General features: G+C 55.6%; 11 protein-coding genes across 11 annotated transcripts; 5 read left to right on the top strand and 6 right to left on the bottom strand.

Moving 5' to 3' along the window:
- Window positions 1–116: 116 nt before the first annotated feature.
- Window positions 117–1,420, bottom strand: ATEG_01944 (glycoside hydrolase family 18 protein; the record flags this gene model as incomplete). The annotated part of the gene is made up of 4 exons (XM_001211122.1): window positions 117–787; window positions 850–1,084; window positions 1,144–1,168; window positions 1,236–1,420. The coding sequence occupies 4 exons, from the start codon at window positions 1,418–1,420 to the stop codon at window positions 117–119; spliced, it is 1,116 nt and encodes a 371-aa protein (XP_001211122.1).
- A 1,616-nt stretch (window positions 1,421–3,036) lies between these two features.
- On the top strand, window positions 3,037–3,930 carry yth1 (cleavage polyadenylation factor RNA-binding subunit YTH1; the record flags this gene model as incomplete). The annotated part of the gene is made up of 3 exons (XM_001211123.1): window positions 3,037–3,761; window positions 3,835–3,857; window positions 3,899–3,930. The coding sequence occupies 3 exons, from the start codon at window positions 3,037–3,039 to the stop codon at window positions 3,928–3,930; spliced, it is 780 nt and encodes a 259-aa protein (XP_001211123.1).
- Window positions 3,931–4,478: 548 nt separating this feature from the next.
- Window positions 4,479–5,205, top strand: pst2 (putative NADH-quinone oxidoreductase Pst2; the record flags this gene model as incomplete). Its single annotated transcript, XM_001211124.1, has 3 exons — window positions 4,479–4,591; window positions 4,653–5,049; window positions 5,104–5,205. The coding sequence occupies 3 exons, from the start codon at window positions 4,479–4,481 to the stop codon at window positions 5,203–5,205; spliced, it is 612 nt and encodes a 203-aa protein (XP_001211124.1).
- A 711-nt stretch (window positions 5,206–5,916) lies between these two features.
- npl4 (nuclear protein localization protein 4) lies at window positions 5,917–7,719 on the top strand (the record flags this gene model as incomplete). Its single annotated transcript, XM_001211125.1, has 3 exons — window positions 5,917–6,015; window positions 6,068–6,198; window positions 6,249–7,719. The coding sequence occupies 3 exons, from the start codon at window positions 5,917–5,919 to the stop codon at window positions 7,717–7,719; spliced, it is 1,701 nt and encodes a 566-aa protein (XP_001211125.1).
- A 672-nt stretch (window positions 7,720–8,391) lies between these two features.
- ATEG_01948 (uncharacterized protein) lies at window positions 8,392–10,047 on the bottom strand (the record flags this gene model as incomplete). Its single annotated transcript, XM_001211126.1, has 2 exons — window positions 8,392–9,816; window positions 9,871–10,047. 2 exons carry the CDS (start codon window positions 10,045–10,047, stop codon window positions 8,392–8,394), a joined length of 1,602 nt encoding a protein of 533 aa, XP_001211126.1.
- A 528-nt stretch (window positions 10,048–10,575) lies between these two features.
- ppe1 (carboxylesterase-mitochondrial 37S ribosomal protein YmS2) lies at window positions 10,576–12,059 on the top strand (the record flags this gene model as incomplete). The annotated part of the gene is made up of 5 exons (XM_001211127.1): window positions 10,576–10,742; window positions 10,866–11,350; window positions 11,405–11,495; window positions 11,541–11,794; window positions 11,845–12,059. 5 exons carry the CDS (start codon window positions 10,576–10,578, stop codon window positions 12,057–12,059), a joined length of 1,212 nt encoding a protein of 403 aa, XP_001211127.1.
- A 266-nt stretch (window positions 12,060–12,325) lies between these two features.
- Window positions 12,326–14,873, bottom strand: ATEG_01950 (putative transcription initiation factor TFIID subunit; the record flags this gene model as incomplete). Its single annotated transcript, XM_001211128.1, has 5 exons — window positions 12,326–13,370; window positions 13,419–14,233; window positions 14,280–14,323; window positions 14,400–14,538; window positions 14,694–14,873. 5 exons carry the CDS (start codon window positions 14,871–14,873, stop codon window positions 12,326–12,328), a joined length of 2,223 nt encoding a protein of 740 aa, XP_001211128.1.
- Window positions 14,874–15,958: 1,085 nt separating this feature from the next.
- Window positions 15,959–17,079, bottom strand: cap2 (F-actin-capping protein subunit beta; the record flags this gene model as incomplete). Its single annotated transcript, XM_001211129.1, has 5 exons — window positions 15,959–16,034; window positions 16,083–16,161; window positions 16,213–16,482; window positions 16,559–16,938; window positions 17,051–17,079. 5 exons carry the CDS (start codon window positions 17,077–17,079, stop codon window positions 15,959–15,961), a joined length of 834 nt encoding a protein of 277 aa, XP_001211129.1.
- Window positions 17,080–17,800: 721 nt separating this feature from the next.
- On the bottom strand, window positions 17,801–20,655 carry mph1 (3'-5' DNA helicase; the record flags this gene model as incomplete). The annotated part of the gene is made up of 2 exons (XM_001211130.1): window positions 17,801–17,874; window positions 17,973–20,655. 2 exons carry the CDS (start codon window positions 20,653–20,655, stop codon window positions 17,801–17,803), a joined length of 2,757 nt encoding a protein of 918 aa, XP_001211130.1.
- An 807-nt stretch (window positions 20,656–21,462) lies between these two features.
- On the bottom strand, window positions 21,463–23,073 carry ATEG_01953 (uncharacterized protein; the record flags this gene model as incomplete). The annotated part of the gene is made up of 4 exons (XM_001211131.1): window positions 21,463–22,293; window positions 22,359–22,460; window positions 22,556–22,957; window positions 23,017–23,073. 4 exons carry the CDS (start codon window positions 23,071–23,073, stop codon window positions 21,463–21,465), a joined length of 1,392 nt encoding a protein of 463 aa, XP_001211131.1.
- A 2,703-nt stretch (window positions 23,074–25,776) lies between these two features.
- ATEG_01954 (uncharacterized protein) lies at window positions 25,777–26,458 on the top strand (the record flags this gene model as incomplete). The annotated part of the gene is made up of 3 exons (XM_001211132.1): window positions 25,777–25,906; window positions 25,968–26,237; window positions 26,292–26,458. 3 exons carry the CDS (start codon window positions 25,777–25,779, stop codon window positions 26,456–26,458), a joined length of 567 nt encoding a protein of 188 aa, XP_001211132.1.
- Window positions 26,459–26,730: the final 272 nt, after the last annotated feature.

Raw genomic sequence — 26,730 nt, forward strand, 5'->3', positions numbered from 1 at the left:
ACAGAAGCGCGTCGCTTATCATCAGATTCATTCAACATAAAGCAGCCTGCCTCCCATTTTCCTTACTCCGTACATTCATTCATTCATTCATTCCTTTCCTTTTGCCTCTTCGTCCATCACTCCATATCGTGTAACGTGTTGTACCCCGTTTCGATCAAACTGCGCGGCCCTCGCGCATCCCCTCCAATATGCCAATAAAACAGCCCCCCGAGCCTCGACTTGGTCACAAACCGCGCCTTCTGCTGCACCGTGCGCGGCGTGTCGTACGTGACGAACCCGCCGTCTCCGCCCGCGCAGTACGCCGCTCCCAGCTTCTCATCGTGATGCTCCTTCGCCCCGGGCCGCGGCAGCTCGCTATAATCAAAGACCCCGTCCTCCCCGCCGCACCCGGTATACCGCTGCCCGACCCCGCTGCTCCCCAGAAACGACCGCCCGTACACCGGCACGCCCAGCAGGAGCTTCTTGGGCTCGACGCCCTGCGATAGCAGGTAGGTTACGGTGGACTGGCACGACACGGCGGCCGGGTTGCGCGAGGGACTGTGCAGCTGCGCCTGGTGGCCCGTTTCGGTCGTCCACGGGCCCGAGAAATCATACGTCATCACGTTGATCAGGTCGAGGTGCCGCTGCGCCTGCGCCAGGTCGATGTTCTGCAGCGCCCACTGGCCCGCCGGCAGACACGTCGCCAGCACGTACCGCGGCGTCGGGAAGCCGTCGCCCTCGCGCAGCCGCGCCAGCAGCCGCACGTAGTCCCAGCCTTGTTGCGGGTCCGCTGGATGTTCCCAGTCAACTACGGAGTACCTGCGCGTTAGCCTTTCACTACTACCCAGAAGCGAAGGGGGGAGGGCGTACTATCCACCCCGTCCAGGCCGAACTGATCGACCAGCGCCCGGGCCGTCCGCACAAACGTCTCCACGCGCGCCGGGCTCCGCGCGACAGCGGCAAAATTCTCGCTGCCCTTGCCGCCGCCGCCGATCGAGAGGATCAGCTTCATCTTCGAGTACTGCGGTTTCAGCTGCGCGAACGCGCGCAGGCAGCCCTGCGTGCCGTCCACGGGCATCTGGGCGTCGGCCCATTCGTCGCTCAACTATTTCTCAATCTCGTTAGTGTTGCCTACTATATGGGATGAGGGGAGAGGCGGTATACATAGACGGTGCCGTCTTCTTTGACCCTGTTTCGCTATTGTTAGCATGGTGCAGGTGGGGAGAGAGGGGGAGGGGCGCGGGGGGGGAGGGTACCAGGCAAAGGCGTAGAAGATGTGCGATATAAAGCCCAGACGCAGCGACGACGGCGGCTGTTTGCGGTAGATGCGCCAATTCGGGTAGTAGGCGGCGTTCAGGAAGAAGGGCACCTCGTACGAGCTGCTGCTGGAGCGTTCGGCGGCTTTGCGGCGCCAGTGCGGGAAGAGGGTGCCGGAGAACATAGTCACTGCCACTGTCTTACTCCAGTAGTATCAGATGGGGTGAGTGACCCAGATTTATTCTGGGATCATAGATGTACAGGGAGAGGGGCAGAGAGTCGTTAGGTATAGAGGTGAGGTAGAAGATGGCAGTACTAAGTACAGTAGTGTAGAGTCGTGTGGGAAGGGTCACGTGTGGATCGGTCGTTGGATAATTTCTTTTTTTTTTTCACCAATATCCAGCACAGATGACTTCTTTCTATCTGAATAAGACTCTGCAGTGTTATATACTCCGTAGAGACCAGAGCTGACAGAACGGCATGGCATGGCATGGCCTCAGGACGTACGAACCACCGCCAACGGACAAGGCAACCGATCCCAACTCTCGAGGATTATTGTATTATTAAACAGAAACCAGATTGCGTACCAATCCGGATCCACTACGTCTGACTTGTCCTGGCATTCGCAGATGTCCAGACAGTGGATGGTTCTGGTTCATGGCTCATGCGGGGACCTCCATCTGTCAACCCATCAAGCCGCCGTTCTATTCTAATCCACACAACAAAGGAAAGCCCAGAGACATGATCAGCCGCCCAGACAGGGTCCATGCTTCACCCCCGCTGGGAGGCATCATTGGATGCCCCGAAAGCTTCTTCGTGGCGATGAAACGGCGTCGCGTGCGGTTGGACTGTGGACTGTGGACTGTGATGCCTCTCGGTGAGAAGGAGTGGCGAGACCCGGGTTCAGAAGTACCATGTCAATAGGAAGTGTTGGTCGAACCATCCACCATCCAGAGGTACTAGCACTGACTCTTAATCGACACATAAACTTCCAGTGTGGGGGCTGACGAGTGATTTCCACCCCGCAGGATGATGCACATCCAGCTGGCATGACTGGCCCTCGGCGAGGGGCGGATCGCCAGGAGCCCAACAAAAGAAACGAGTCCTGGGGTGCGTCGTTACTGATGGAGGCTGATTGTCGCGCTAGGATCGTCTGTGACCATCACCAAACGAGGCAAGACGCCATCCACAGACACAGATCTCGACCGGTCGTTCAGACTGAGAAAAGAAAGCGAGAAAATCCGGGTGATCCCATGACTCGCGAGGGATTTTCTCGTATGCAGGGGCAACGGCACCGTCTGAGTAGTAGTGTGGTCTCAGGCGCCGATGACCGGAGAAGTCTGGTGCCTACTCCATAGGATCTGGATGCAGCCATGCTCTGCTCATCGCTCGTTAGCTCATCGAGTCAGTCGCAGCTAGATAGTATAGACGAGTCCGATAGATTGACATGTTATCACCAGGGAGGACAAAGTACGCAGGCAAATCACTTGGAGGATGTTGAGTGTCACGAGATGTCAACAAACAGGTCATATTTCGTTGTGCAGCCCTGACTAATTATGCTCTGACTAATGTTTGCCACCGCCTACCACATCAGGACGCTCTTGTTTCTTCTCGACGATTCGGAATAATGCACCAGATAAAGACGTCCAGCACCCTATCTTCTTCGAACACACCTTGACCTTACTACACCGTCGAGCTAGGGCGTCTTATAGCTCGTTTAATACTTCCTATCTCTTAATCCTGTCAATCTACGTCCATTGAAGCTGGTCTTCAGTCCCACAGTCCTCTACCACCGTCGAGATGACCGGCGACGTAAGTCACGCCGCGGCGCAAATCCTCTCTGCCGACAGCTCGCGCGATCCCAGCTACGACGACTTCTCCTTCACCCCCTTCATCCGCAAGAGCTTCGGGTTCGGCCTCGCCAGCGATGTCCCTGTCTGCAAAGCCTACAGCGAGGGCCATTGTCCATTAGGACCGGCCTGTCCAGATCGCCATCCCACCCCCTCGCGCGTGACAACCTCGACGACGACCGCGTCCGGGCTGGCGCCCTCCACGACGCACGGCTCGCTGGTGTGCAAGCACTTTCTCAAAGGCCTCTGTAAGAAGGGGCTCAAATGCGAATACCTCCATGAATACAACCTGCGACGGATGCCGGAATGCCAGTCGTTCTCGCGGTCGGGATACTGCCCCAACGGAGACGACTGTCTCTACCAACACGTGCGGGAGCAGGCCCGTCTCCCGCCGTGCGAACACTACGACCGCGGATTCTGCCCGCTGGGCCCGCTCTGCGCCAAACGCCATGTCCGCCGCCGGCTCTGTCCGTTCTATCTGGCTGGGTTTTGTCCCGAGGGGAAGAACTGCGCCGACGCCCATCCGCGCTGGTCGGAGAACCTGCCGCGTCCGACCCTGCGCGTGGAGAAGACCGAGGAGGAGCTGGAGCGGGAACGCACGTTGATCCGCGAGGAGCAAGAACGGGAGAAAGAGCGCGAGCGCGAGTGGAGGAGTGAACGGGGACGAGGGGGAGGGTTTGTTCGCGGCCGATACCGGGGCCGCGGACGTGGATAGTCGTCGAGAGACGATGCGATTACTGTGTAATAGATACCCAATGGATTGTATACGGCGTATGTATGAGATAAGAAGGATTGGAGATACGGGTTGTTAGCTACTGAGTGTACTTCGTACAAAGTTATGTAGACCGTTGAATGACATCATGACCAAGTCAGCATAAGATAGTCGCGTCGATCGGGACAATCGTTTCCTAGCACTCGACTCAAAAATCTCCTTATCGTAATGATAGACCTGCGTATACAGTAGCTAGAATATTCCGTCTGGTCTTCGTACGATAACAGACGGAGTCCATCCGTACTCCGTAAATCCTGTATAAGAATTTGTCAACGATCGGTCAGAATCCGCTAAGCCGCTAGCTCGCCCGCTCATTGGCGCATCGGCTCAGTCATCGATTAGCTCATCCACGTTGTCTCTGCCCGTGCTTCTTATTGATGATTACTGCATCATCCCAATCCAGCACCGCCATGAGCCTTCGACGAGGTTGCAGGCCCCATCAGGGTCTAGCTGCTTCTGCTCCCGTCCTGCCAGTCTAGCTGCCCCTCCGAAATGCTGTCATATATAAACCCCCACCCAATCCCCCCTCCTCTCCCCTTCTCTTCCTCAATCAATTCCTCATAGACTGCTTTGTCCATTAATCCTAATTCCCATCTTCTTTTGACTCAATTGCTGTCATCATGGCTCCCAAGGTCGCTATCGTCTTCTACTCCATGTACGGCCACATCCTCAAGCTGGCCGAGGCTGAGAAGGAGGGTATCGAGGCCGCCGGCGGTAAGGCCGACCTCTACCAGTACGTCTCTCCAATGCCCCTCCCAGTGTCCCAAAAATCACTCCCTAACACTCAATCCAAGGATTGAGGAGACTCTTCCTCAGGAGGTCCTCGACAAGATGCACGCCCCCGCCAAGTCCAGCTACCCCGTCGCCCAGGCCGACACCCTGAAGGACTACGATGCCGTGCTCTTCGGTATCCCCACTCGCTACGGTAACTTCCCCGCCCAGTGGAAGGCCTTCTGGGACCGCACCGGTGGCATCTGGGCCTCTGGTGGCTACTGGGGCAAGTACGCCGGTCTCTTCGTCTCCACCGGCACTCTCGGTGGTGGCCAGGAGTCCACCGCCATTGCTGCCATGAGCACCCTCGCCCACCACGGCTTCATCTACGTGCCTCTCGGCTACAAGACCGTCTTCCCTCTCCTTGCCAACCTGGAGGAGATCCACGGTGGCAGCGCCTGGGGTGCTGGTACCTTTGCTGTGCGTTTCCCTTGTACCCTCTGTCTATGGACGTGACCGTACTAACCTCCCTAGGGTGCCGACGGCTCCCGTCAGCCCACGAAGCTCGAGCTTGAGATCGCCAAGGAGCAGGGCAAGGCCTTCTACGAGCACGTTTCCAAGGTCAGCTTCGCTTGACTACATGGCAGCGACCAAACCAAGTCCGAAACGCCTGCTGCTGGCGCCGCATCGAAACAACCCGAAAACCAACAGAAAACCGAAACCTCCCAGCCCGCGCAGACACAACAGACCACGTCGCAGCAAGCATCAGGTTCCAAGGCCGAGAAGAGCGAGGGCCCTTGCGGTCTGCCCAAGAAGTGCAACATTCTTTAATTGGCGTGACCCTTGATACCCTGGCTCTGTCGTTAACTTGACTTGTTCGCTTGTTTTGTTCGTATCGGAGGCGTTCTGTGGTGGAGATTTATGATATGATGCCTAATAATGAGACTTGGTTATACCTACTAGTGTCTTTGTAGCTTGAAACCACGTAGAGCTGTGTTTAACACCGGTGGAGAGTTCTATGACCTTACTATCAGTATGCACATAGCTACAGCACAGCGATACTCATGGAGCTATGCAGGTAGATGTATATGTTAGTCAGCCGCTTACTAACCCTATGACGATAAGCTACCGCTTTCGTTCCTCCGCTTTCCATCACAGCTTCTCCTCACCTTGAACTTCATCTCTCCCTCCTAACCTAGTTCACCCTTCTTTGGCGTCTTCTCTCGGACTCATACGACCCTTCGTTCCTCGTCATGATTCATTTTCTAGCTTAACTTACATCATCCAACCGACCTACCGTTACGGGCCGCACCTCCCACGTCATCCGCACCTCACTCGTCCACTACCATGGCGTCCCGACCGATTGTGCTGAGATTCGAAAGTCGAAACGGACAGTTTCGGCTGTCCGTAAGCCCACAGGAGCTATTTCCCACCCTCCAACAAAAGGTACGTTCTTCAGCGGTGAGCTAGGATGCACTTACGTCCTAACCACTTGCAGATTGTAGAACACCTCCCCCAAGATATCGAGCCATCCTCGATCACTCTGTCCAACAAACCGATTGGCACGGGTGGCGACGAACGCGCTCTAGCTGGTCTCGGCGGTATCTCTGTTGAGAAAGCTGGTCTAAGGTTGGTTTGGCGCTGGTTAGATTCACTTTGGACTTACTAACCCTTACCAGTCACGGCGACAAGCTCTACATAGGCTATAAAAACAAACAGGACCTACAGGATGGGGCGTCTAACGGCCACGTTACGAACGAATCATCCCGCCGCCTGAACGGAGCCCCGGTACCACAGAAAGAGACGGTCGCGATCCGCCCGCAACCCTCCTCCCCGTCCGCGACGATCAAAAATCCCTGGGACGTCGTCCAGCAATCACCACTCGATGACGCGCTGGACAAGAAGGATGGCAAGATCAAGCGGGCGCTGGACGCCAAAATGTGCAAGCATGGCCCCAAAGGCATGTGCGACTACTGCATGCCACTGGAGCCCTACGACCCGAAATACCTTGCCGAAAAGAAGATCAAACACCTGTCGTTCCATTCGTATCTCCGGAAGATCAACGCTGCCACCAATAAAGCGGAGCTGAAGAGTTCCTTCATGGCCCCCCTCAGTGAACCATACTACCGCGTACGGCGCGACTGCCCCTCTGGACATCCCCCGTGGCCCGAGGGCATTTGTACCAAGTGCCAACCCAGTGCGATCAGCCTGCAGCCTCAGGAATTCCGCATGGTGGACCACGTAGAATTCGCCTCGCCTGCCCTGATCAACTCGTTACTGGACTTCTGGCGGAAGTCTGGCGCGCAGCGGATGGGCTTTCTCTATGGTACATACGAGGAGTACACGGAAGTACCACTGGGGATCAAGGCGGTGGTCCAGGCGATCTACGAACCACCGCAGGTGGATGAGGTGGACGGGATCACTCTTCACGAATGGCCGAACGAGCGAGAAGTGGATGAGGTTGCTCGGCTTTGCGGCCTGGAGAAAGTCGGAGTGATTTTCACCGACCTCTTAGATGCGGGTCAGGGCGACGGGTCTGTCGTCTGCAAGCGCCATATCGATTCGTACTACCTCTCCTCATTAGAGGTCGCTTTCGCGTCGAGGCTGCAGGCGCAGTATCCGAAAGCCACCAAATGGAGCCGCAACGGCCGATTCGGGTCCAACTTTGTCACCTGTGTTCTGAGCGGTGACGAGGAAGGGGCCATCACGGTCAGTGCGTATCAGGCCTCAGTGGCCGCCGTCGAGATGGTCCGCGCAGATATCGTCGAGCCGTCTGCCGAACCCTCCGTCATGCTTGTGCAGTCCGAAGAGGACGACACAGACAACAAATCCCGATATATCCCCGAGGTCTTCTACCGCAAGATCAACGAGTACGGCGTGAGCGCCCAAGAGAACGCGAAGCCCGCATTCCCTGTTGAATATCTCTTCGTCACATTAACCCACGGCTTCCCCACGGAATCATCGCCCCTATTCACCGACAGCAGTTTCCCCATCGAAAACCGCGAAGTCATCGGCGAGAGCCAGGAGCTTCGCCATGTCGCAAAGAAGCTGGTGTCTCATGGCGACCCCGACAAGGCGATCCAAGCGGTGTCCGATTTCCACCTCCTTTGCTTCCTCCACTCGCTGTCGACGTTCAACAAGGTGAGATGATTTCCGCTACCTGTCCATTTGAGCCGTCAGCTAACCCCTCATAGGATGAGGAATCTCTTCTCTGTCGCGTGGCGACGTCCCGAAAACCCGCGGATGGAATGCAGCTGATCAACACCGCCGGGTGGGCGACCTTGGTGACGATTCTTCAGGAAAGTGGTGAGCGCCCCCCTAAGCGCCCCTGGCTCAACTCGGCCGAACTCTCGCGTCCGATGGCCCCGCCCGGAAAGCGGTTCTTCTCATCAAGGCCTGAGTCTCCCAAGTCCGAAAGTGAGCAGCTTGCTAAGAGGTTCAAGGGAGCTAGTCTAGAGTGACTGGTATGCGATTCCCGATTATACCCCCCACCGTGGTCATTCGCTCGACATTCGACCCTTGTCGTCGATTCGATTGATGGAGTGGCGTGTCTGGGGTCATCAGCTGTCTTATTCGTCTTTGGGCCGGCGCCTATCGATCTGGTTGATGCATATACGTGGAACCATGAATTACGTACGTTCAGCATGCGAACCGGCTTCATCACAGTATAGTTAGACGGCGCGGAAAATGTATTCAGGATTATCGCTTCTATGGGTACTTGGGTAGACTCAGGTAGTCTTTTCTGAATTGACACGACAAAATTCAATGAGCTGAAAATACAACTAATATACAAACGCCCATCGTTTACCTCCTTTGGGCAGATCATTCTCCCTTGACTAGCTGTCTCAATCGTTTTTCCAAAAGCTGCCTTCCGTCAACCGTGCGCCACACTTCGTGCGGTGCGCCCTTGACCACATCCCACTCCTGCAGATTTCTCGTGACCTTGGTGAGATCCTGCTGGGCTTTGGCCCAGCGCTGGCTCTTGCGGACCTCCACGCCCGAACTAACGACCATCAGCGGGGTGTCAGCCTCCTGGACATGACGGGCTGTCTGAATCTCCGAGGCGGTCATCGTGGCGGCGACCAGGTTCTCCTGCAACTTGGCCTTGATGACCTTGCCGGTCTGGTAGGCACTCCGCCCGTAGACGCGGTCCTCGCGGGTGCGGCCCTTGAAGATGGCGCCGGCAACGCGGTCAAACCCCAGCGGGGAGATGACGCCGCGCAGCCAGAGCAGGAAGCCGCGGCCCGGCGAGGCAATCTTCCCCAGGTAATCCTCGTGCAGGCTGTCGATGAGCATGATGCCGTCGATCTCGAGCACATGGCGGCTGGCGAAGATGCGGCTGTAGATGCTGCCCACGCCAGCCGACACCAGCACCCACGGCCCCTCCTCGCCGGCCAGGGCCAGCGCCTCCGACAGCGCGTCGGCGGCCATGCCGGCCGAGTACGGCGACGGCGCGTTGTCGGACCAGCCGAAGCCGGGGCGGTCCCAGTAGCAGTAGCGGGGAATGGCGCCGCTGCGGTAGACGTCATCGATGAAGGGCTGCAGGGTGTGTTCGGCGGGGTTTTCGCCGGCCTCGAGAAGGACCGTGGGCGTGGTGTTGTTCTTGTTGTTGGTGTCTTTGGGGTCGCCCACACAGGCGAGATGCACCTGGAAGCTGTCGCCGTTGACGTAGTAGCGCGAGCCCGGGGGACGGAGGGAGGCGTCGCGGGCGCGCAGGACGAGGGTGGCGGTGAAGAGGATGGCGACGATGGCGAGGATGGCCATGGCGACAGACTCGAACAGCACGGCGAGCCACTCGCGCAGCGGGCGCCGGGTCTCCTCGCGGCCGGTCAGGCGCTCCTCCTCCTCGCGCTTGCCCCAGGCGACGGAGCGGATCTGCAGGACGTTGTAGAGCGCGATGAGGGTGGCCCAGACGACGGAGGCGATGCCGACCCAGCCCTCCTCGAGACGCAGGCGCGGCACGCTCACGATGATGCACATGTCGACGAGGAGGAGGACGAGCAGCAGGATGCCCGAGACCACCATGGGGCGGGAGGGCACGGAGAAGAAGAGCAGGCTGATGACGAGGTAGGCGACGGTCAGGGTGGTGTAGGCGAAGCAGAAGAAGCCGGAGCCGCGCGTGTGCATGGTCGGTGGGCTAACGAAGACGGACACCAGCAGGAAGGTCCACCAGATGAAGGAGATGGCTAGACAGAGCGACGAGAGGCCGCGAAGGGCGCGAATGCTCCAGAGATTGTATGGGGATACCTGGTGAGGTCAGTGCGATAGAATCGAGGTATAGACTGGAAGCAATCAACGTACTGCAGGGTCATCTGGGCTCAGATATCCGGGATTCTCGCGCGGCAGCAGTCTCGTCCGCTCATCGGGTTCGTCCTGGTGTCGCGTACTCGTAGAGCGGCGATCTTCATGGGACTGTTGCCCCTGGTCGGACGGTGGCTGACCGTCGGAGCCATCGTTTCGGCGCCATAAAGGAGACATTGTGGTGGTGATGGTGGTAGCTGTATCAGTGAGGATATACTCGGTAGATCAGCAGCTGGGATGAGAGGTGAAGAACAGTGACGTCATTCGACGCAGGGTAGCTCGCACGGAGAACAGGATCAGGACATGAAGAGAGGACAGCCGGGTAGTTATGTATTTCCGCAGAGTCTATCGAGAGAAACGAAGAGTGGGAAGGTGACGAGAGAAGATTGGATGGAAATGCAAGTATGCGATGAGGTCATCGATATCGCATTCCTGCCTCAGGCAGCACAGCATGCCACCATTAGTCACCCCCCACCAGCAACAACACCACCTCGACAAGCATCTACATGCCAGAAACAGTTATCTCCACACCCTCACTCTTTGTACATTCGCCTGTCTGACTGCGTATCATGAACGCCCGCAACAGCTTCCAGTGCGTCAATCTGTGATTTCTCTCCGTGGGCGACATCGCCGCGGTACTCTATATTCATACAGCATCACCCCGCGTATACACCTACACCAGTCCATAGTACATACCTACTCTCCATGAGCGAGCTGCAAAAATCATTCGCCAAAGCAAAGCTGGCCAAGCTCCCCGTCGAGCCGCCCATGTCCGCCATGGATGCCCTAGAAGAGGAGGATTCCTCCGGCTCGTCCACCGGGACGGTGACTCCGTCCCCGAGTAAACGGTTGTTTGCCCGACCCGATCGAGAGTACGTGCGCGCAGTCTAGGTACCGCCCTGCCGTGTGACACGCGTGGTGCATGCAGCCTTACCACACCCGGCACTCCCACCTCAAACACACACAGCTCATCATCGCTAACGCCCCCCCGCCAGATCCGCCTCCTCCACCCTGAGCTGGACCGACTTCTTCGCGCAGGAGCTCTTCCTCCGCGAAGACGTCGCCAACACCCAGATCACCCACCATGTATACCTGACACCGCCCACGGGCTCCGGCCCTCTCTTCGTCATGCACCACGGCGCCGGCTCCTCGGGCCTCTCCTTCGCCACTTGCGCAGAGGAAATCCGCAAGCTCCTCCCCACCGCCGGCGTGCTGTCCCTCGACGCCCGCGACCACGGCCAGACCACCGTCACCGCCGCGGACGGCCACTCGCCCGTCGCGCTGGACCTCAGTCTGGACACGCTGAACCGCGACCTCGTCTTCGTGGTCCGCGCGACGCAGTCGCACATGGCCTGGGACAGTCTGCCCGATCTCGTCCTCGTGGGCCACAGCCTCGGCGGCGCGGTCATCACCGACGTCGCGAGGAAGGGCGAGCTGGGGCCGAAGGTGCTGGCGTATGCCGTGCTGGATGTGGTGGAGGGTGCGTTGCGTTTTCTCCCTTGCCATGCGTCGACCGTCCACTGATGAATGACAGGCTCGGCAATGGACGCCCTCCAAAGCATGGAGCAGTACCTCTCCACGCGACCCTCGCGCTTCCCCTCGCTGACCTCCGGGATCGAATGGCAGTAGGTATCCCCGGCTTGGACCCGAACGAGACTAAATGTATGCAGCACACGCTCGCGCACGCTTCGAAACCGCACCTCCGCGCGGGTGTCTGTCCCCTCCCTACTCTACGAGGAGGAAGCTTCCTCCGACCCGTCCAAACCATGGGTGTGGCGCACGAATCTCGCCGAGACCAAGCCCTTCTGGGAGAACTGGTTCATCGGGCTGAGCAGGAAGTTCCTCGAAGCGCGCGGCGGCAAATTGCTTCTTCTCGCCGGCACGGATCGACTCGATAAGGAGTTGATGATTGGGCAGATGCAGGGTATGTTTTCCATGCTTATATATGCTTTACGATCGATGCTCACAACCCAGGCAAATACCAATTACAAGTCCTGCCTGAAGCGGGCCACTTCATCCAGGAAGACCAGCCGGCCAAGACGGCGCAGATCCTCGTGGATTTTTACAAACGCAACGACCGCAGTGCGTTGGTGCTGCCGCCCAAGGTGGCGGATATGCAGGCTTCCGCTGCGATGAAGAAGGGAGGCAGTATGGGCAATCCCCTGGGACGACCGCAGGATCACAAGTAGATACGTAGACGAGATTAACGAACCATTAATTCGATTCAACTTTATCATACTGTCATCCATTTTGTACTACCTAGCTAATGATGGAGTGGACCAAATCTAAAAATCACCGCCAACACCAGCCATCCTCCGGACGCCGCCTTGTATGTATTGAGCCAGTCATTACCCTGCGACGGCCACCTTTCCAAAACGCGTCAACAAGAACATAGGAATGGGATATGCAGAATAAATGAAGAAGGAGACTCGGGTATCACGCCACTGCGAAAAGATCACGGAAGATAAGCACCTCCGGCAATGATCAAGTTCATATTGGTGAACTTGACCTTGTACACCGGACTCTTTTTCGTCGGAAAGGCGCTGATCTGGTCCGGCGTCACCACAACGTCTTTGCCCTTCTTCTTCGGAGCCACGGAGCTGGAAGCTTGCGCGCCAGTGGCAGGTGCACTACCCGCGTCCACCTTCGACCCTGCACCGCCCTCGCCAACGACTCGTCCTTGCGAAGGGTCCTGCGCGGGCCCGGCGACATCCCAGACGCGAACGGTTCCGTCTGCGCCGCCCGACACGAGGACGGTTGATTCAACGCTCCAGCTCAAGGACCAGATACCGCCTTTGCCGTGGCCACGCATGCGCTTCAGCAGTCGGCCGGGAGCCAAATCCCACAGCAAAATCGAGCCGTGATCGTCAGCAGATGCCAGAAGCTTGCCGTCCCGGCTGCACGCTAGTGCGGTGATGTTGCCCGTATGTCCCGTAAACATACGGACGGCATTCCCGGTCGTCACGGCCCACATGCGCACGGTGTGATCTGAGCTACCGGTGAAGACGTACGCAGAGTTTGGATGGAAGCACACGCAGTCGACGTCTTGGTCGTGGCCCACAAAGATGCGCTGCTGCCGGATATGGTCGGTCACCCACAAGCGCGCGGTCTTGTCGTGGCCGCCCGAAACGAAGTAGTGGCCAAAAGGTCCCCACTGGAGATCCCACACCGGTTGATCATGTCCCTTGTACACGACCATACATTGCCACAGATCCAGAGACCAAAGTCGGATGGTTTTGTCGGCGGATGACGAGAGCAACCAACGGGCGTTGGTGGGGGTTGTCGCCGTCTCCGAGCGGGTGGTAGACGGGGCAAAGGCCACGGCGTACACGGGACCAGAATGTCCGATCAGACGGCGCGAGTTAGATGGAGGCGCATCATCAACACTGTCGTAGGTTGACGGAATCTTCTTTCCGTCCATGCTCCAGACACGGATATATGACTCTTGCATACCAGCTGCGACGAGCATATTGTCATCCGAGAAGTCTAGGCAGTTGATCCTAGTCGTAGTCAGCACATTACAGCAAATGAAGCAGCTCTCGACTTACCCATCATATGTATTATGGAATGTGAACATGCAGACGCTAACGGCGGGACCGACGCCACCGGTGCGGCCTTCAATCCTGAACCTGTCGCGGTTCTCCTTGACCTTTTGGATCTCCATTTCCACATCGCGTGCCGTCGACGGCGGGTAGGGAATGTCAGCGCGGGTTGGCGCCTCCTCGTCTTCCTCCTTTTTGATCATCAGGTCGAACTCCTGGACAAGTGTGTTTTGGCCAGCCGTTGGCGGGTGCTTCGCATCCTCATCGGCGAGTTCACCGCGCACGTCAGTCTCCAGTGTCTGTTCCATGGGGAGTTTGCCGAGCCTCAATCGCGGCAGCGTTCCCGCCATGGCAGGGTTGTCGCCTGTGTAAGCAGATCCGGGGTGATGGCCGGGGATACCTTCGTCTTCAGCGGGGAAAGAATGCCCCATTCCAGCCTGGCCCAGCATAGCCGCAAAGCTGAATCGGTCATCCACGGCGCGCTCCTTTGTAATGATAGTGCAGTAGCTGCTGAGAATAGCGGACATGACGGAGCCGCCTTCTTTCGGCTTGCTCTCCAGGAACTGCATGAGGTTTGAAAAAGCCGGGTTACTGAGCACCAAGCGGTACTTGTTGTTGCGATACAACTTGGCAGTCGAATTGTCCTGCACATGTTCAGGGAGGCTGATTGGCTCCAGAGCACGGACATCTTCGGTGTGCTCCGGCAAGAACAGGTTCTTATTGATATCAAAGAATTGCTTTGCCTCCTGCGGATAGAAAGAGGTAACCATGTTGAGGAAAGAATAGACAAAGAGCGGCCAGAGCACACGTCTGAGTTCGGGCTGTAGGGGATTAGCTCGGTTCATAAACTTCGATGGGAAGGTTTACCTTGTACAGGTCCAGGTTATCTTCCACCCAAACCTTGAGTAAATCTAGAGGGTAGGTTAGCCATCATATTCAGTAGCATATGGCCATCACCATAAAGTCTATTATTATGCAGAAACTTACCAAAGCCCATACGGTACTTTGGACGAGCATCCTCGCCTAGAGGGGGCAATGGGCGGCCGTCAATTTCTTGATTGGCCGACTCCATCCGAAGCATAGCTTCGGTACGGCTATAGCCTTTTTTGGCCAGGTAGTCGATGACCTAGCATGGCATTAGCAGTTGGCTCAAAACTGAAATGGAGAGTCGCATGTGGTGGTGCACGATATGTAGTCTACTGGAAGCTCCCTTCGGGAACCAACAGATGACCAAACACCCCACAGTCAATCAATACAACACCTCAGAAGCAATTCACTTACTATTTGATTCAAATTCTGCTGTGACATGGCGCCACTGGGTGGAGGAGCCGGTGGACCGGGGGTGACTGGGGTGCTGGCGGACATTGATTGCTGGTGAGGAGGCATGGACATTCCTCCACCACCGGGCCCCATACTTCCGCTCCGGGGTGCAGGGCTGGGGGCCCCGCCTGGCGCAGACATGGCGCGGAATGAGTCGATGCGACAGGAGCTTCTGACTCGGATGAGAGGAGGGAGGGAGCGAGATGCGCGATGGTGAGAAGAGGATGGAAGTAGAAGACGCGGAGGATTTGCGGCTTTCGTCCTTTCGGATATGCCGCTAGGCCGCGTTGGGACTAGCCGTGTTCCTCCCTGCTGAGGTAATCAGAGAGTTCCCCAGAAAGCGCACGTGACGGGGTACAGCTCCATCTTGAGCTCCCTCACTCTGCCTCAGTCCGTCTGCTAGCGACACTGCTCCTCACATCATGGCCGACACCAGAGAACCCGGCAAGCCCGATCAGATCTTTACGTCTGCGGATCGCATCCGCCAATTGAACGAAGTCGACAAGGTGGGCGAGAAGGCGACTGTCTAGCGTGCCGACGACACGACGAACTTGGCTGACACCATCGCGACAACAGGATGTGGCTAAACTGATTCACTCCGCGGGTCTGGCAATTCAAGCCCTGACCAATGCCCGGTCCGGCGAGTCCTCCGACACCTCACTCGAATCTCACAAATCCCGATTCAAAGAAGCGACCTCGCAGTACTTTGCGCTGCTCTCGTCTATCGATGTACGGCTTCGCCGCCAGGTCTACGCTCTCGAGGAGGCCTCCATCCTTGCACCGGAGGCGACGTCTCGAGCGGGTGATGCTCCAGGCGCTGGTGTTGGCGGACCAGCTGCCGCCAACCCGCTCGATGTCAGTTGGCTGAATAGCAGAAAGGACACCGTCGGCAAGGACAAGGAAGCTGAGCTCTGGGCTGCGGCAAGGGGCTTCGTCGAGCAGATTAGCCAGTCGTCGACGGATCCATCGGAGCCAAAGTCTAGCGATGGCCACGAAAAGATGGAGACAGATTGAACAGGCTGTGTCCAGGACGGATAGGCGAATGTTGTTATCAGCGCGTTGTGATACCCATAGTCATAATATGACTTATTTTATACATCTATCTTGGAGGACGCCTTGTATAATTGCAAGCTATGGAAAATAATCGAAAGTTCGGATCACCAGGAACCTTAACTCAAACTACGTACAGGTGGAATTGCGACGGTTGACATGGAGATGACAAGCCATCATACTCCTGACAGAGCAACGTCTACACAGACTACCGCTGCATAGACCGGATCATCTCCAGATGGGTCGCCTTGTCTTTACTCGTCTCAGACAAGGAGGCAAGGCCTACGGCAGTTAGCATACCTCTGAGTAGCATCATCACTTGAGGACTTACTCCGGAGTTCACCCACGACATCCTTCGCCTTTCCAAAGTAGACCTCCTCTGTAGACGAGTTAGACTGCAACTCGATTGCAGTATATCATGACGACTTACGCAGCAGGTTCCTCATCTTCAACTCCATGTCCTCGACGAGCCGACCAACGTTAGCCACATGGCTGGCGTCCGACTCAACCGGAAGGTCGACCTCCACTTGACGGGTCATGTTTCCACTCAGGTCCATCGATCCCAGAGCCTCAGTCTCATTCGCCAAGTGCAGAATGACGGTGCTGGTCAGCTTGTAGTGCGACATGCGGGCCCGATCAGTCGCTTCGAAGACGTGGATGCTGTCCCATTCGCCCGAGCTCTTCGCGCCTGGCGTCACGCCTGCAACGAAGTCAGCCGTCAACATCCACTACCGCACCAGCTGAACCAAAGGAAACGATTATGAGGAATCACGTACCCTTCTTCAGGAGGATCACACCCGCAAACCCATCATCCAAATCCCAGAAGTAGACGCTGCCGACACCACCGTCGTAGTACAGCTCGCGGTACACGTCGAACGCCTCGTTGGCCGCGACTTCGAGCTTTCTCACCCGTTCACTGGGTACCGTGCCGTCGTCCAACGGAGGGTCGAACTCGTTGCTCCAGGGCGAGCGGTAGCTGTCCCCATCCCGGTTGTAGTCGCACAGGAGGTAGTCGCGGTTGGTCTTCTGACAGCGGCGAATCTCGAGGGGCTGGTCAACGGAGGACAGGAGGTCTTCGGTCAGATCCGGGACAATGCTGGTAATGGCCTGCAGGTTCTGCTTGGTGTCGCGGGGGTTGAGGCGGCGGAGGAGGTCCCTGGAGACAGGTCAGCGGGAGGTCGGAGGTGGGGTAATGCATTGTATGCGCTCATGTTGGAGGAATCTGGAGAGGGAACTGGGAAGGGAAACTGTTAGACGAGAGGGCTTACAGCGCACTGTCAAACTGAATGTCGGCCATGGTTGGGAATTGTGAGGGGGAAGAGACGGTTGGAGTTGCTGTTTACCTCCGTGCTTCAGGCGGACCTCCAGATGGTCGGAGGTGCGTGGGCCCGTTTCACAAGCGCGTGGCAGTTGTCCCGCCCTCATATACCGCCATTCGTACTCGGACTTCTCGAGACAGAGGATGTCAATTACGGGTGATTATAGTACTTTATTTCTTGATGGGTCTATATGCAAGGTATCATCCAATCCACAACTCGTCGTTGTCGTCCAAGAGTCATCCCATCTGCGCTCAACGCCGTCCCAAAAGCGTATCCAGATCAGGGGCTTCAAAGTCGGCATCCAGTTCAAGATTCTCGCTCCTCGGAGACGAACTAAAGGGCTTAGGACCTTGTCGGTCCGTAAAAGAAGACAGCAGCTGTTCTGGAGAGATTGGCTGTGAGCCATCTAAATCTTCATCTTTCTCTTCATGGACCCTGCTGGGCGGCAGCCTAGGCTCCGGTTGGCCAGACCTGCCCTTTCGCAGGCGCTTTTTGTTACCTGGGCGAGATATTGACTGATGTATCAAAGACTCCTCCGCCGGTCGCCGGGATTCTAGAGCCAAGACTTCCTTGAAGCGTCCCTCGCAGTCGGAGCTCGTTTTGTCCATCTTCTGCAGCGCATCAATCATGCGCCTGGTCAACGATCCATGCTTCACAACTTTCGTGGGTCTGGAGACCAGTTGAAGACGAGGAAAGGCATCAGTACGAGGAGTCCGGATAACCTCCGGACTCGTGTCTCCAATTGTGCAGTAACGATGTTCTAGCTCCCGTTGCTGCTCCGCGGTCAGTATAACGTCTTCAAGAGCCGGGATGTCCACAGGCTCGGGGGTCGGTGTCCGAGCTTTCCTTTTGTCTTGGGCAGTGCGCTTACTGCCCCCGGCCAGCGAAGACGCCTTGGTGAACCCAGTGATCACATTATCGGGCATGTGGAACTTTTTCGGAGGCTTCTTGGGGACCCGTCCTCGTCGTTTCGGCTCGGGCAACGCCTGTTCCTCGTTCTCCTCGGGAATGTCAATATGCCGCTTGTCCACGATAGGCTTCACACCAGGGGGGAGAATGCGCGGAGATTTGTCGTCGTGAAAGGTGAAACGGGTGCCACTGGCAATCATCTGCTGCATCTTCTCGTAGTTGTCTTTCGCTTTAATGTACGATTCTTCCTCCTTGCCCTCCATGAGAAGGAGGACGATATTTCCGGCGCGTTTACGTCCTGTTCGTCCCATCCGCTGGAGCATTCGAATAGGTGATGCGGAGGAATCATAACACACAATCAGGTCCACCTCACCGATATCCAAACCCTCCTCACCAATAGAAGTAGCAACAATGGTGTTGTATGTTCCCTGTTTGAACTTCTGTACTACACCGAGCTGAGTCTTCTGATTCATGCCATCGGAGCCTTTTGCGCTAGCCTGGCCAACAAAGACTTGCGGGCGAATCATCGGTTCGTATCTTTTCAGCACCCTGGCCACTTCCTCGGCGCTGTCGCGAAAGTGCACGAAAATCATCACGCGGGTGGTGGATTGGGAGGCGCCTTCGGCTCCAGCTGAGCCTTCGCCCGCATCCATGAAATGATTGAGGACCACTTGCTTCAGATACTCGAGTTTGGGATGGCCGATGAATTCTGGGTTCTTGGTCCACGGGGAGAGGTGATTCATGAGCTTCTTGAAGTGTTCATCCTGAACAATCTGGCGTTGGTACTTGCCGCCTTTTTGACCATCCGTATTTCCCTGGAAGTGTAGCAAATGACGGTAGAACGGCGTGATACCATGGTACTTAAGTAAGTCGATGCCATGGGCTAGACTGGCAAGAACGGTGAAGATCGCATTGACCTTGCCCTTCAGCCCAAAACTGGAATTGCGGCCCGCATCAGACAACATCCACTGCTGTCGCGATTTGGTGAGACCGTATGCCGTCAGAGCCATGGGATCTCTGCCCCAATAAGCATTGAGCGTCCGAAGCTGGTCGACCAAAGGCTGCAGCGTTTTGGACAGCAGGTCCATACACAAGACCATTTCTTCTGAGTTTTTGAAAGTCTGAACTTCGGTATTCCTCGCATGCACATATTCTCGGATATCAAGGGATTGCTCCGTTCGAATTTCGACCTTGGAGATCTCCAGACCATCGATGACGGCTTGAACGGATTCCACGGTGGAACCGGGCGTTGCTGTCAGGGCGAGCACACGAAAGCTCTGGTTGTATCGGCGCAGGAACTTCACTACTTCGACGTAGGCATAGCCGCCAGTTGCGCGGTGGGCTTCATCGACCACCAGCAAGACGATGCGCTTTGGATCAGCGATGCCGGATTTAAGGTCATTAATGAGCGTCTGCGGAGTCATGAAGAACACACGCTTGTCTTGCCATTCTTGCGCGCGGATTCCAGGGGCTGCTTCTCCGGTGAGCATGGTGGTTTGGGACCGGGGGATTCCGGCTACGCCGAAGCATGCGGAAACTTGCTGCGCAACTAGGGGTTTCGTGGGGGCTACGAAGACAATCTGGGCATCTCTGGTCCATCGAAACCAGTTTAGCATGATCGTCGCGGCAATGAAGGTCTTTCCCAGACCCGTAGGCAGCGCGACAAGGAGATTATGGAACAAGCCCTTTTGGGTGATATTGAATTGATAGTCTCTGGTCTTGCCCAAGTTGGTCGGATATACCCATGTAGAGATGGCCTCTTGGTTGAGTTTGTGTTGCGTCGGGGCTTCGACTTTCTCGGGCGGAGCAAAGACCTGCTCGCCTTGCGGGGGTTGCGGAGCTTGGTTCCGCGTGGCCATATTAAACAGTGTCGTTTGGCGTACGCCCAGAGGTCGGTTGGAGGACTGCATAAAGGAGGACGGGCGCGACGAATTGCTGGGAGGAGCTGGAGGTGGGGGCGTGAGAGACAGGTCGGAGTCGAAAGCGTCGTCGGGGATATCGTCCAGGAAGTCGAACGATTCAGTCTGCGCGGTGTTCGTTGGCGCATTGTCGCTGGCGACAGGGGCTGGAGGGGAATTTTGTGCGGTTGAGAAAGACAATCGCGAGTTCTCTTCCTCAAAGGAAGCGAGTGATGCTGCGATGGCAGCATCTAAGTCCTCGTCGTCTCCATAGTCCTCGTGGCCGGGTCCTCGAGTCGTCTTGGGTGTTGGCTTTGTGGGTGCAGGCGGAGGTGGAGGGGGAGGGTCTGGCTTTTTCCAGCGCGGTCCTCGAATCATCTCCGGGGGCGATGGGGGTTGCGTCAACTGCGTGACGAAGATGTTCTCTTGCGGGTTATTGCGTTTGGGGACAAAGATCTTATACTTGGAGGAGGCTTCGTTCTCAGGGTGATCGGCGAAGTGGTAGGATGCTTGAGAGGGAGAAGGCAGCTCGTCCGTTTTGCTGGCATCGTCGTCGTCCACGACAAAAGAGTCCGAGTCGGATGCTACGCTATTGTCCTCGTTTCTGCGCGAGGTGGTGTTGCGCGTCTGGTTGCGCGCCTGGAGGCGACGGCGCTTGGGCGGAGGAGGGGAGGAGGCGACATCGGCAAAATCATCAAAGGCTTGGTCATCAGGATCGTCCTGGAGGTAGTCGTCGGAATCGGACATGTCGAGGCGAGAGTGAGTTGAAGTTGTGAAGTTGGATACCTCGTACTAGGTAGTGAGTTGAACGCGACGCGGTGTCGCGATATCATGTGATGTTTGGGTTGTTTGCATGTCAGGGACTTTCTCCCGATCAGGAAATATGAGGACAGGAGTGATGGAGAGTGCCGTAGAACCACTAGCCCTGGAGGATATGGGACTACTCTAGTATCACACATCACTACAAACATGAATGTTACCTGCATTACCTCTGTGACCGCTGGTATAGGGACAATTGCAAAGGATACATAGATACACCATTCTATAGACCCGTCGCTTCGTCTGTAGTAGGATTATCGTCAAGCACTGCATCGCTTCTTGATTCCACTATTTAAAGTCTTGACTCCCAATGCGGTGAAAGCTACTAGTAGGTACTAGAGGACATGATTCCTACAACAACGCACCATTTGCAGCAGTAAAAGACTCCTTGGCAGGAATCGCGGACTCTACCCCTATTGACGGAAAGGATAATGTGTGCCATGGAAACCAAAGCCCACTGCTACACCACAATCAGCGCGCCCTACTTCCGTCATGTCAGATGCATTGAGGCACAAGATGTAACTTGTGCCCGTGTCACCATTAAGAACAATGCTGAGCAGGTACCCGGCATCTTCAGCGGTATTCGTACCGTCCGGCACAAAGATAGCTTCGCCAGGAGTATGGTGATCATGGCTCCAGATTAGAACATTTTGCGTTTCCAGATCAACTTTGGCGATGCCATCAAAAAACGATGACTGGAAAGATCCGATGCTTAGCTCTTAATGCAATAGCCCATCAAGCAATAGAGTAGCTCACCTTTCCCTGGTTGACGACGTTGTACACATACCGCGCCTTCTTGCTGGCAAAAGAGGGGTTGATTGTGGGCAGGTCTCCAATACCTTCGCCATCAATTTTCAGCAGTATCTCTGCTTCGGGTATATTTGTATCGCTGGTAGGTAACTCGACCCGGGAGTCCTTGGGCACGTTGGGCAGGCGATAGCGGACCAAACTGGGACGCGATGCTTCACTGCCAAAGTATTTCTCCACGGCACTACCGGTGGAAACCATGGATTCATAGTATCCTCGCCGTATCATCTCGTCCGTCGGATATTGAATGATATCACACATGATATCCACCGTCCCGTCGTCGTTGTCGGTCTGCCATGCATTGATAGTATGGAAGCTGAAAAAGGCTTGACTCAAAAACGCGGCCACTACCCCTTTGTTTTGTTTTCGGTCCACGACATACCAGCGCGTCTGAATGTTGGAGTCGAATCGCATAGCATCCACCATGTTTCTCTCCCACAGGATTTTAACTCCCGCTGCCGCAAAGATACACGGCCAGATGCACAGAATCACATAGTCGGCGCTGAGAAAGAAGGAGTGGAGGTAAGCCGGTTTGACGGATGGCCCCGAGATAGTTGCAAGGATGTCCGTCTTGCCGGTGGCAGCCGACGTTCGGAAAACTCTGTATGTTGCGTATCTACCCAGATCGAGGTTATAGTTGAACAAATCCCCAGTTGTAGGGTCGATGGCGGCATGAGCACATGAAAGGGGACCTCGCAACTTGGGGTGCAGAACGTCCTGGCGAGTGACCCCTATGGGCTCCAGTGTCTCGGGGTCGACCTGTTAAATTGAGAACGCCCGTCCCATCAGTAAATTGATCAGGCGCTGCGAAGTGGTAGTTTTACATGTTTGAGTATGTTGGCATCTGTCAGAGTGGTCAGACTGCGGAATTGCCGCTCCCCTGCCAATGGATCGGAGCTCTTAGGATGAGGAGTTCCTCCAGGTATCTAGCTTGTTAGGACCAGACTGCATTATCCCAAACGTGGCTGTAATAGAGTCTTGGTTGGATGGGACACGAGACGGATTAAGATCTCAAACGTACATTCGCATGGACGGTGACCCCGACATTGGCGAGCTCCGGGTCTTTAGTATTAAACGACGGACGAAAGAAGCTTTTGACCTTCTGGAAAATACTCGCACATGGATCTCGTTTCTGGCCAAAGGTGATGCCCTCGAGAGTCCCCGACTTGCGTGCTTCTTCGACCAATCTATCAACTTGCCGTCGCGAGCTATACAACACCCTGCAGGTACCAGTAGGCTGCGTCACCAGTTGAAAGCGATGAAGATGAGTGAAGCCATCAAACCAATGGCTGAGCTGAAACTTGCTCCCTGCCACTTTGTATGTTCCGGGGCCTACTCGGTAGAGTGTTCCCGCGACCTGCCAGGGGATTGAGCCAGTGACCGGTAATTCAACAGGCTCGCGACACTCGGCAGTGGCCTCGAACTGTGTAAGATGAAGGAAGTTCAGCTTTCAGACTGGTCAACATCACGGGTCGAACCTACGCCTGCATCATTAGGCCAATTCATGAAAGGAGACCGGTGATCAGGGGTGGAGGCCATGGTGAACGCCAAGGGAGCGTATTCGACAAGGGTTATGGCGAAGACAAGGCGATTTTCAGATACGTTACGAGGAGAGCAGGAACGGCCCGCAAGCGACAGTCGGGGACCGTCTTATATGACCTTGCCACGTTCCACGACTATAGTTTGCCTAAAGACCATGAGAGATGGGACATAAAATGGCCGTAAACACAGTATAATTGGGCGACTAGCAAGGGTCTAGTCCATGATGTAACGGTGTAGCCTCGCACGGTCAAGAGCATTCCCATCAGTCCATATTGCACGGCCAATCCTGTGGCTTGGGTAGCGAGCTTACACCGTAACTTCGTGTACTTGGCTCCAATAATAAGCACTATTTAGCGGGGCTGGTAAAGAAGATGGGCTGTTGGGGTTCTGAACATGTGAGACGCCGACTCGAGGTGGATACTGATATGTTAGAATTCCAAAGCCAGGTCCTGAAGCGATATGCGATATGTCTGCCTGCTAGCTGAGGTTATCGAAAGTGGGACACTCGCAACCGCACCGGCTCGATGAATAAGGATGACAGACCTTAGCTCCGCTTCCGAGTAGTCATCATCCTCCCGTCTTATTGAACCTCGGTTTCGTTTGGCCTGTGAGGAATGCCATGTCCGCAAGATTCGCTGTGAGCCGTCGCTCACCGGATCTGGGAGCAGTTGCAAAGCATGCCGGGTCAATCAGCGGCGCTGTCTCTTTTCTTCCGGGGTATGACCCCGCAAATAGGCGTCAACCACCACCAAGACCGCGGTGCACAATACCACTGGTATGCCTGTTTCTGATTGGTGTCCACGGAGTATGGCAGTCTTGCAGACGCTGGCGCTATCGGACGAGATACAACAAGACTGGTCCCAGAGCCAGTCAAATGCACGTCGGCGTGTCCCAGTGGAAGCAAATCAATGGGGAAGTATCGCATGGCACCCGATTTCAGAAGACCTGACGATGGACCCGGTTGGGGATGTATCTGCAGTGTACAATTTCGAAGGAACAGCGGAATTTGGTATTGAGAGCGAGCGCTTTGGGCAGTTGACGAAGCACAATTCTGTTAGTGCTCAGATGGAACTCTTCTCATAAGATTTCGCACACGCTACAGAGTCACTTCAGATGGAAGCGTTCATAACGGAGAATTGGTATGTCGCAAGCGACGTCAGTGAAAGTTCCAAAACCGACAGCGAGCAAGCTTTAACAACATTCTCAAGCTATACAGAGAATTCTACAATCGTCGCAAGACTACACCTCTCAGCATACTCGCTGATAGTGACCACGATGAGCTCTCTTCGGTTTTTCCGATCTTGGACAAGCTCAACCAAACAACTTCCGTCCTCCAACACAATCCATCATCACAGCTGCGGCGAACAGACCGATCCAAGCGATGATGGAAGAGGTTGAAATGTGTATCGGTGTCATTGAATTCAAGTTTCAGCTTCATAAGCACCTTGGGGCCGCAGATCATGGCGATGCTCCGCAGAGGAATTCTCTCCAGGCATCTCTAGCTCCGGCAATTTGGTAGCATGCAATGGTCCCAACCCTATGAACGAGCACCGTCTTGGATTTAGCTGAGGGCCCTTGAGTTCCTCATCCATCTGGACCACTCGCTCGCTCGATCCACTAAATTCCTGCCTCAGGCACCTGACGTTGGGCTTTCTTCCGTCGCGTGGACCGGATGCAACGATCTGGTACGCTGGAGCCCATTGATCGAGCTGGCTCAGTAGGTTTGTAAGTACTCTTTGCCTCTTCGCGGTAGGTACATTGATAGAAGTGGCATCTAGTATGTAGTAGTAGTATGTAGTAGACTAGACGGACGACGATGCCAAACGGCAGCATGCGCTTTCCCCTAATGGGCCTAGCAGAATGTGATGGTAATTCCCCCTTACGAGGTGGCGGAATATTGAATTCTATTTGCTTGTGTTTAATTTGATTGTCTTTGATGTTATCTCCTACGGCGCACATCATATCCCCTAATTCTAATTCTCCCTGGATAGCCCTAGCACTGTCTGTCGGGGATGTCTCCCACTCAGACAAGGGGATCTCCAGGATCCGGCTAGGGATACACTAGGGGATTAGGGCCTTCGGGGACTAGACTGGGACTGGGCGGACAAGTGACCGTGCACTGGGCACGACGCGAAGGCGAGAGAGCTGGGCAACGCCACCGGACGGGGTCAGGCAACAAGTACTAGTTAGCAGACGACTGGTCTGACAGAAGGTTCTCCGTGCTAGTGGAATGTGATGGTTCTTTTGTTCTATCGCTCCCCCTATGATATGGGCTTTATGATATTCTCCTACATACCATTCTACATAATAATTATTCTAATTATCTATAATACTTATCTATATATTTTATAAATTCTATAATATTATCTCTAATTCTAAGCCACTACTCCGTATGTTTAAGAGGAAAAACCTGGAGAAGCAGGCTATAATTAGCGGCAGACCCTGTGAAACCCCGCTAACGAGCGCCATCAATCTAAGCCAATTATTCCAAGACACTTCCCTGTTTTGATTCTTCTTATTTCTTCTCTCTCTCTCTCCTCTTCTTCTCTTCTCTTCTTCTCTTCTCTTCTTCCTTCTCTTCTCTCCATCCTACTTCTTCTCCATCTCCTCCACATCCATCGTCTGTCGCTTCCGCAGTCGTTCGCTATCTCGTCTCTCGTTCACCGCATCGCATCGCATCGCACCGCATCTACACACATCATGAAGCTCAATCTCCTCGCTGTCTCTACTCTCCTGGCCCTGGCTGCCGCCCAGGATGCCTCGTCCACCTCCACTGGCGCGTCTTCCGCCACCACCAGCCTGTCTCCCGAGGCCTCTTGCGCCGTGAAGTGTAAGTCCCTAATCTCGCGTCTTGCCCTCCAGAGTTTGTAGGATTGTACTCACCAAACCAGGCGCCGACACCGACCGCTGCTGCATCGCCGCCTGCTACAAGGTCCCGTGTCCCAGCGACTCCATGGCCAACGCCACCAACACCTGCGTGGCCGCCTGTCCCCAGGGCAGTGGCACTCCCGCCGACACCGATGCCTACAGCCAGTGCCAGGCCCGCTGCTTCAGCAGCCACTTCTTCCCCGCCTCGGCCACCAACGCTGGCAGCCAGGCCACCGGTGGTTCCAGCGGTTCCAGCGACGCGACTGCTACCCAGTCCGGTAGCTCCTCCAGCAGTACGTTCTTCATCCCCCTTACCTTTCTTCATTTCCATCGCTAATTCGCGACAGAAACCGGCTCGTCGTCTGAGAGCGGCTCCGGCTCCAGCTCTGGCACCGCCTCTAGCACCGGCGCCTCCGCCTCCTCCACCGAGAATGCTGCCGCTATCGCCCAGCTCAAGGTCGGTGTGTCGGCCGCTGGCGTCCTCGGCGTCGCTCTGGGCATCTGGGCTCTGTAATGGATTGATTGATGGATGGATGGATCTGATGGTGCCATGGGTTTATCGTAGCATACTCTAATTCGTGATAATAATTGATGCATTGTATCTATTTCATTTGGTCGGGTCGGAATGTACCTAGGTCCCTACTCTGTACACTTTGTAGCGACAACAATTGACACCGCCGATCAGACGATCTCCTCCACTCTCCCCGCACAAACAACAACAAACACCATCTCCATCTCCAACCCTCCACTCTTCACCTCACACCCGCGAATACAAAAATGTCCCTC

This window comes from Aspergillus terreus, genomic scaffold (assembly GCF_000149615.1).
Source record: "Aspergillus terreus NIH2624 scaffold_3 genomic scaffold, whole genome shotgun sequence".
Classification (NCBI taxonomy): Eukaryota; Fungi; Ascomycota; class Eurotiomycetes; order Eurotiales; family Aspergillaceae; genus Aspergillus; species Aspergillus terreus.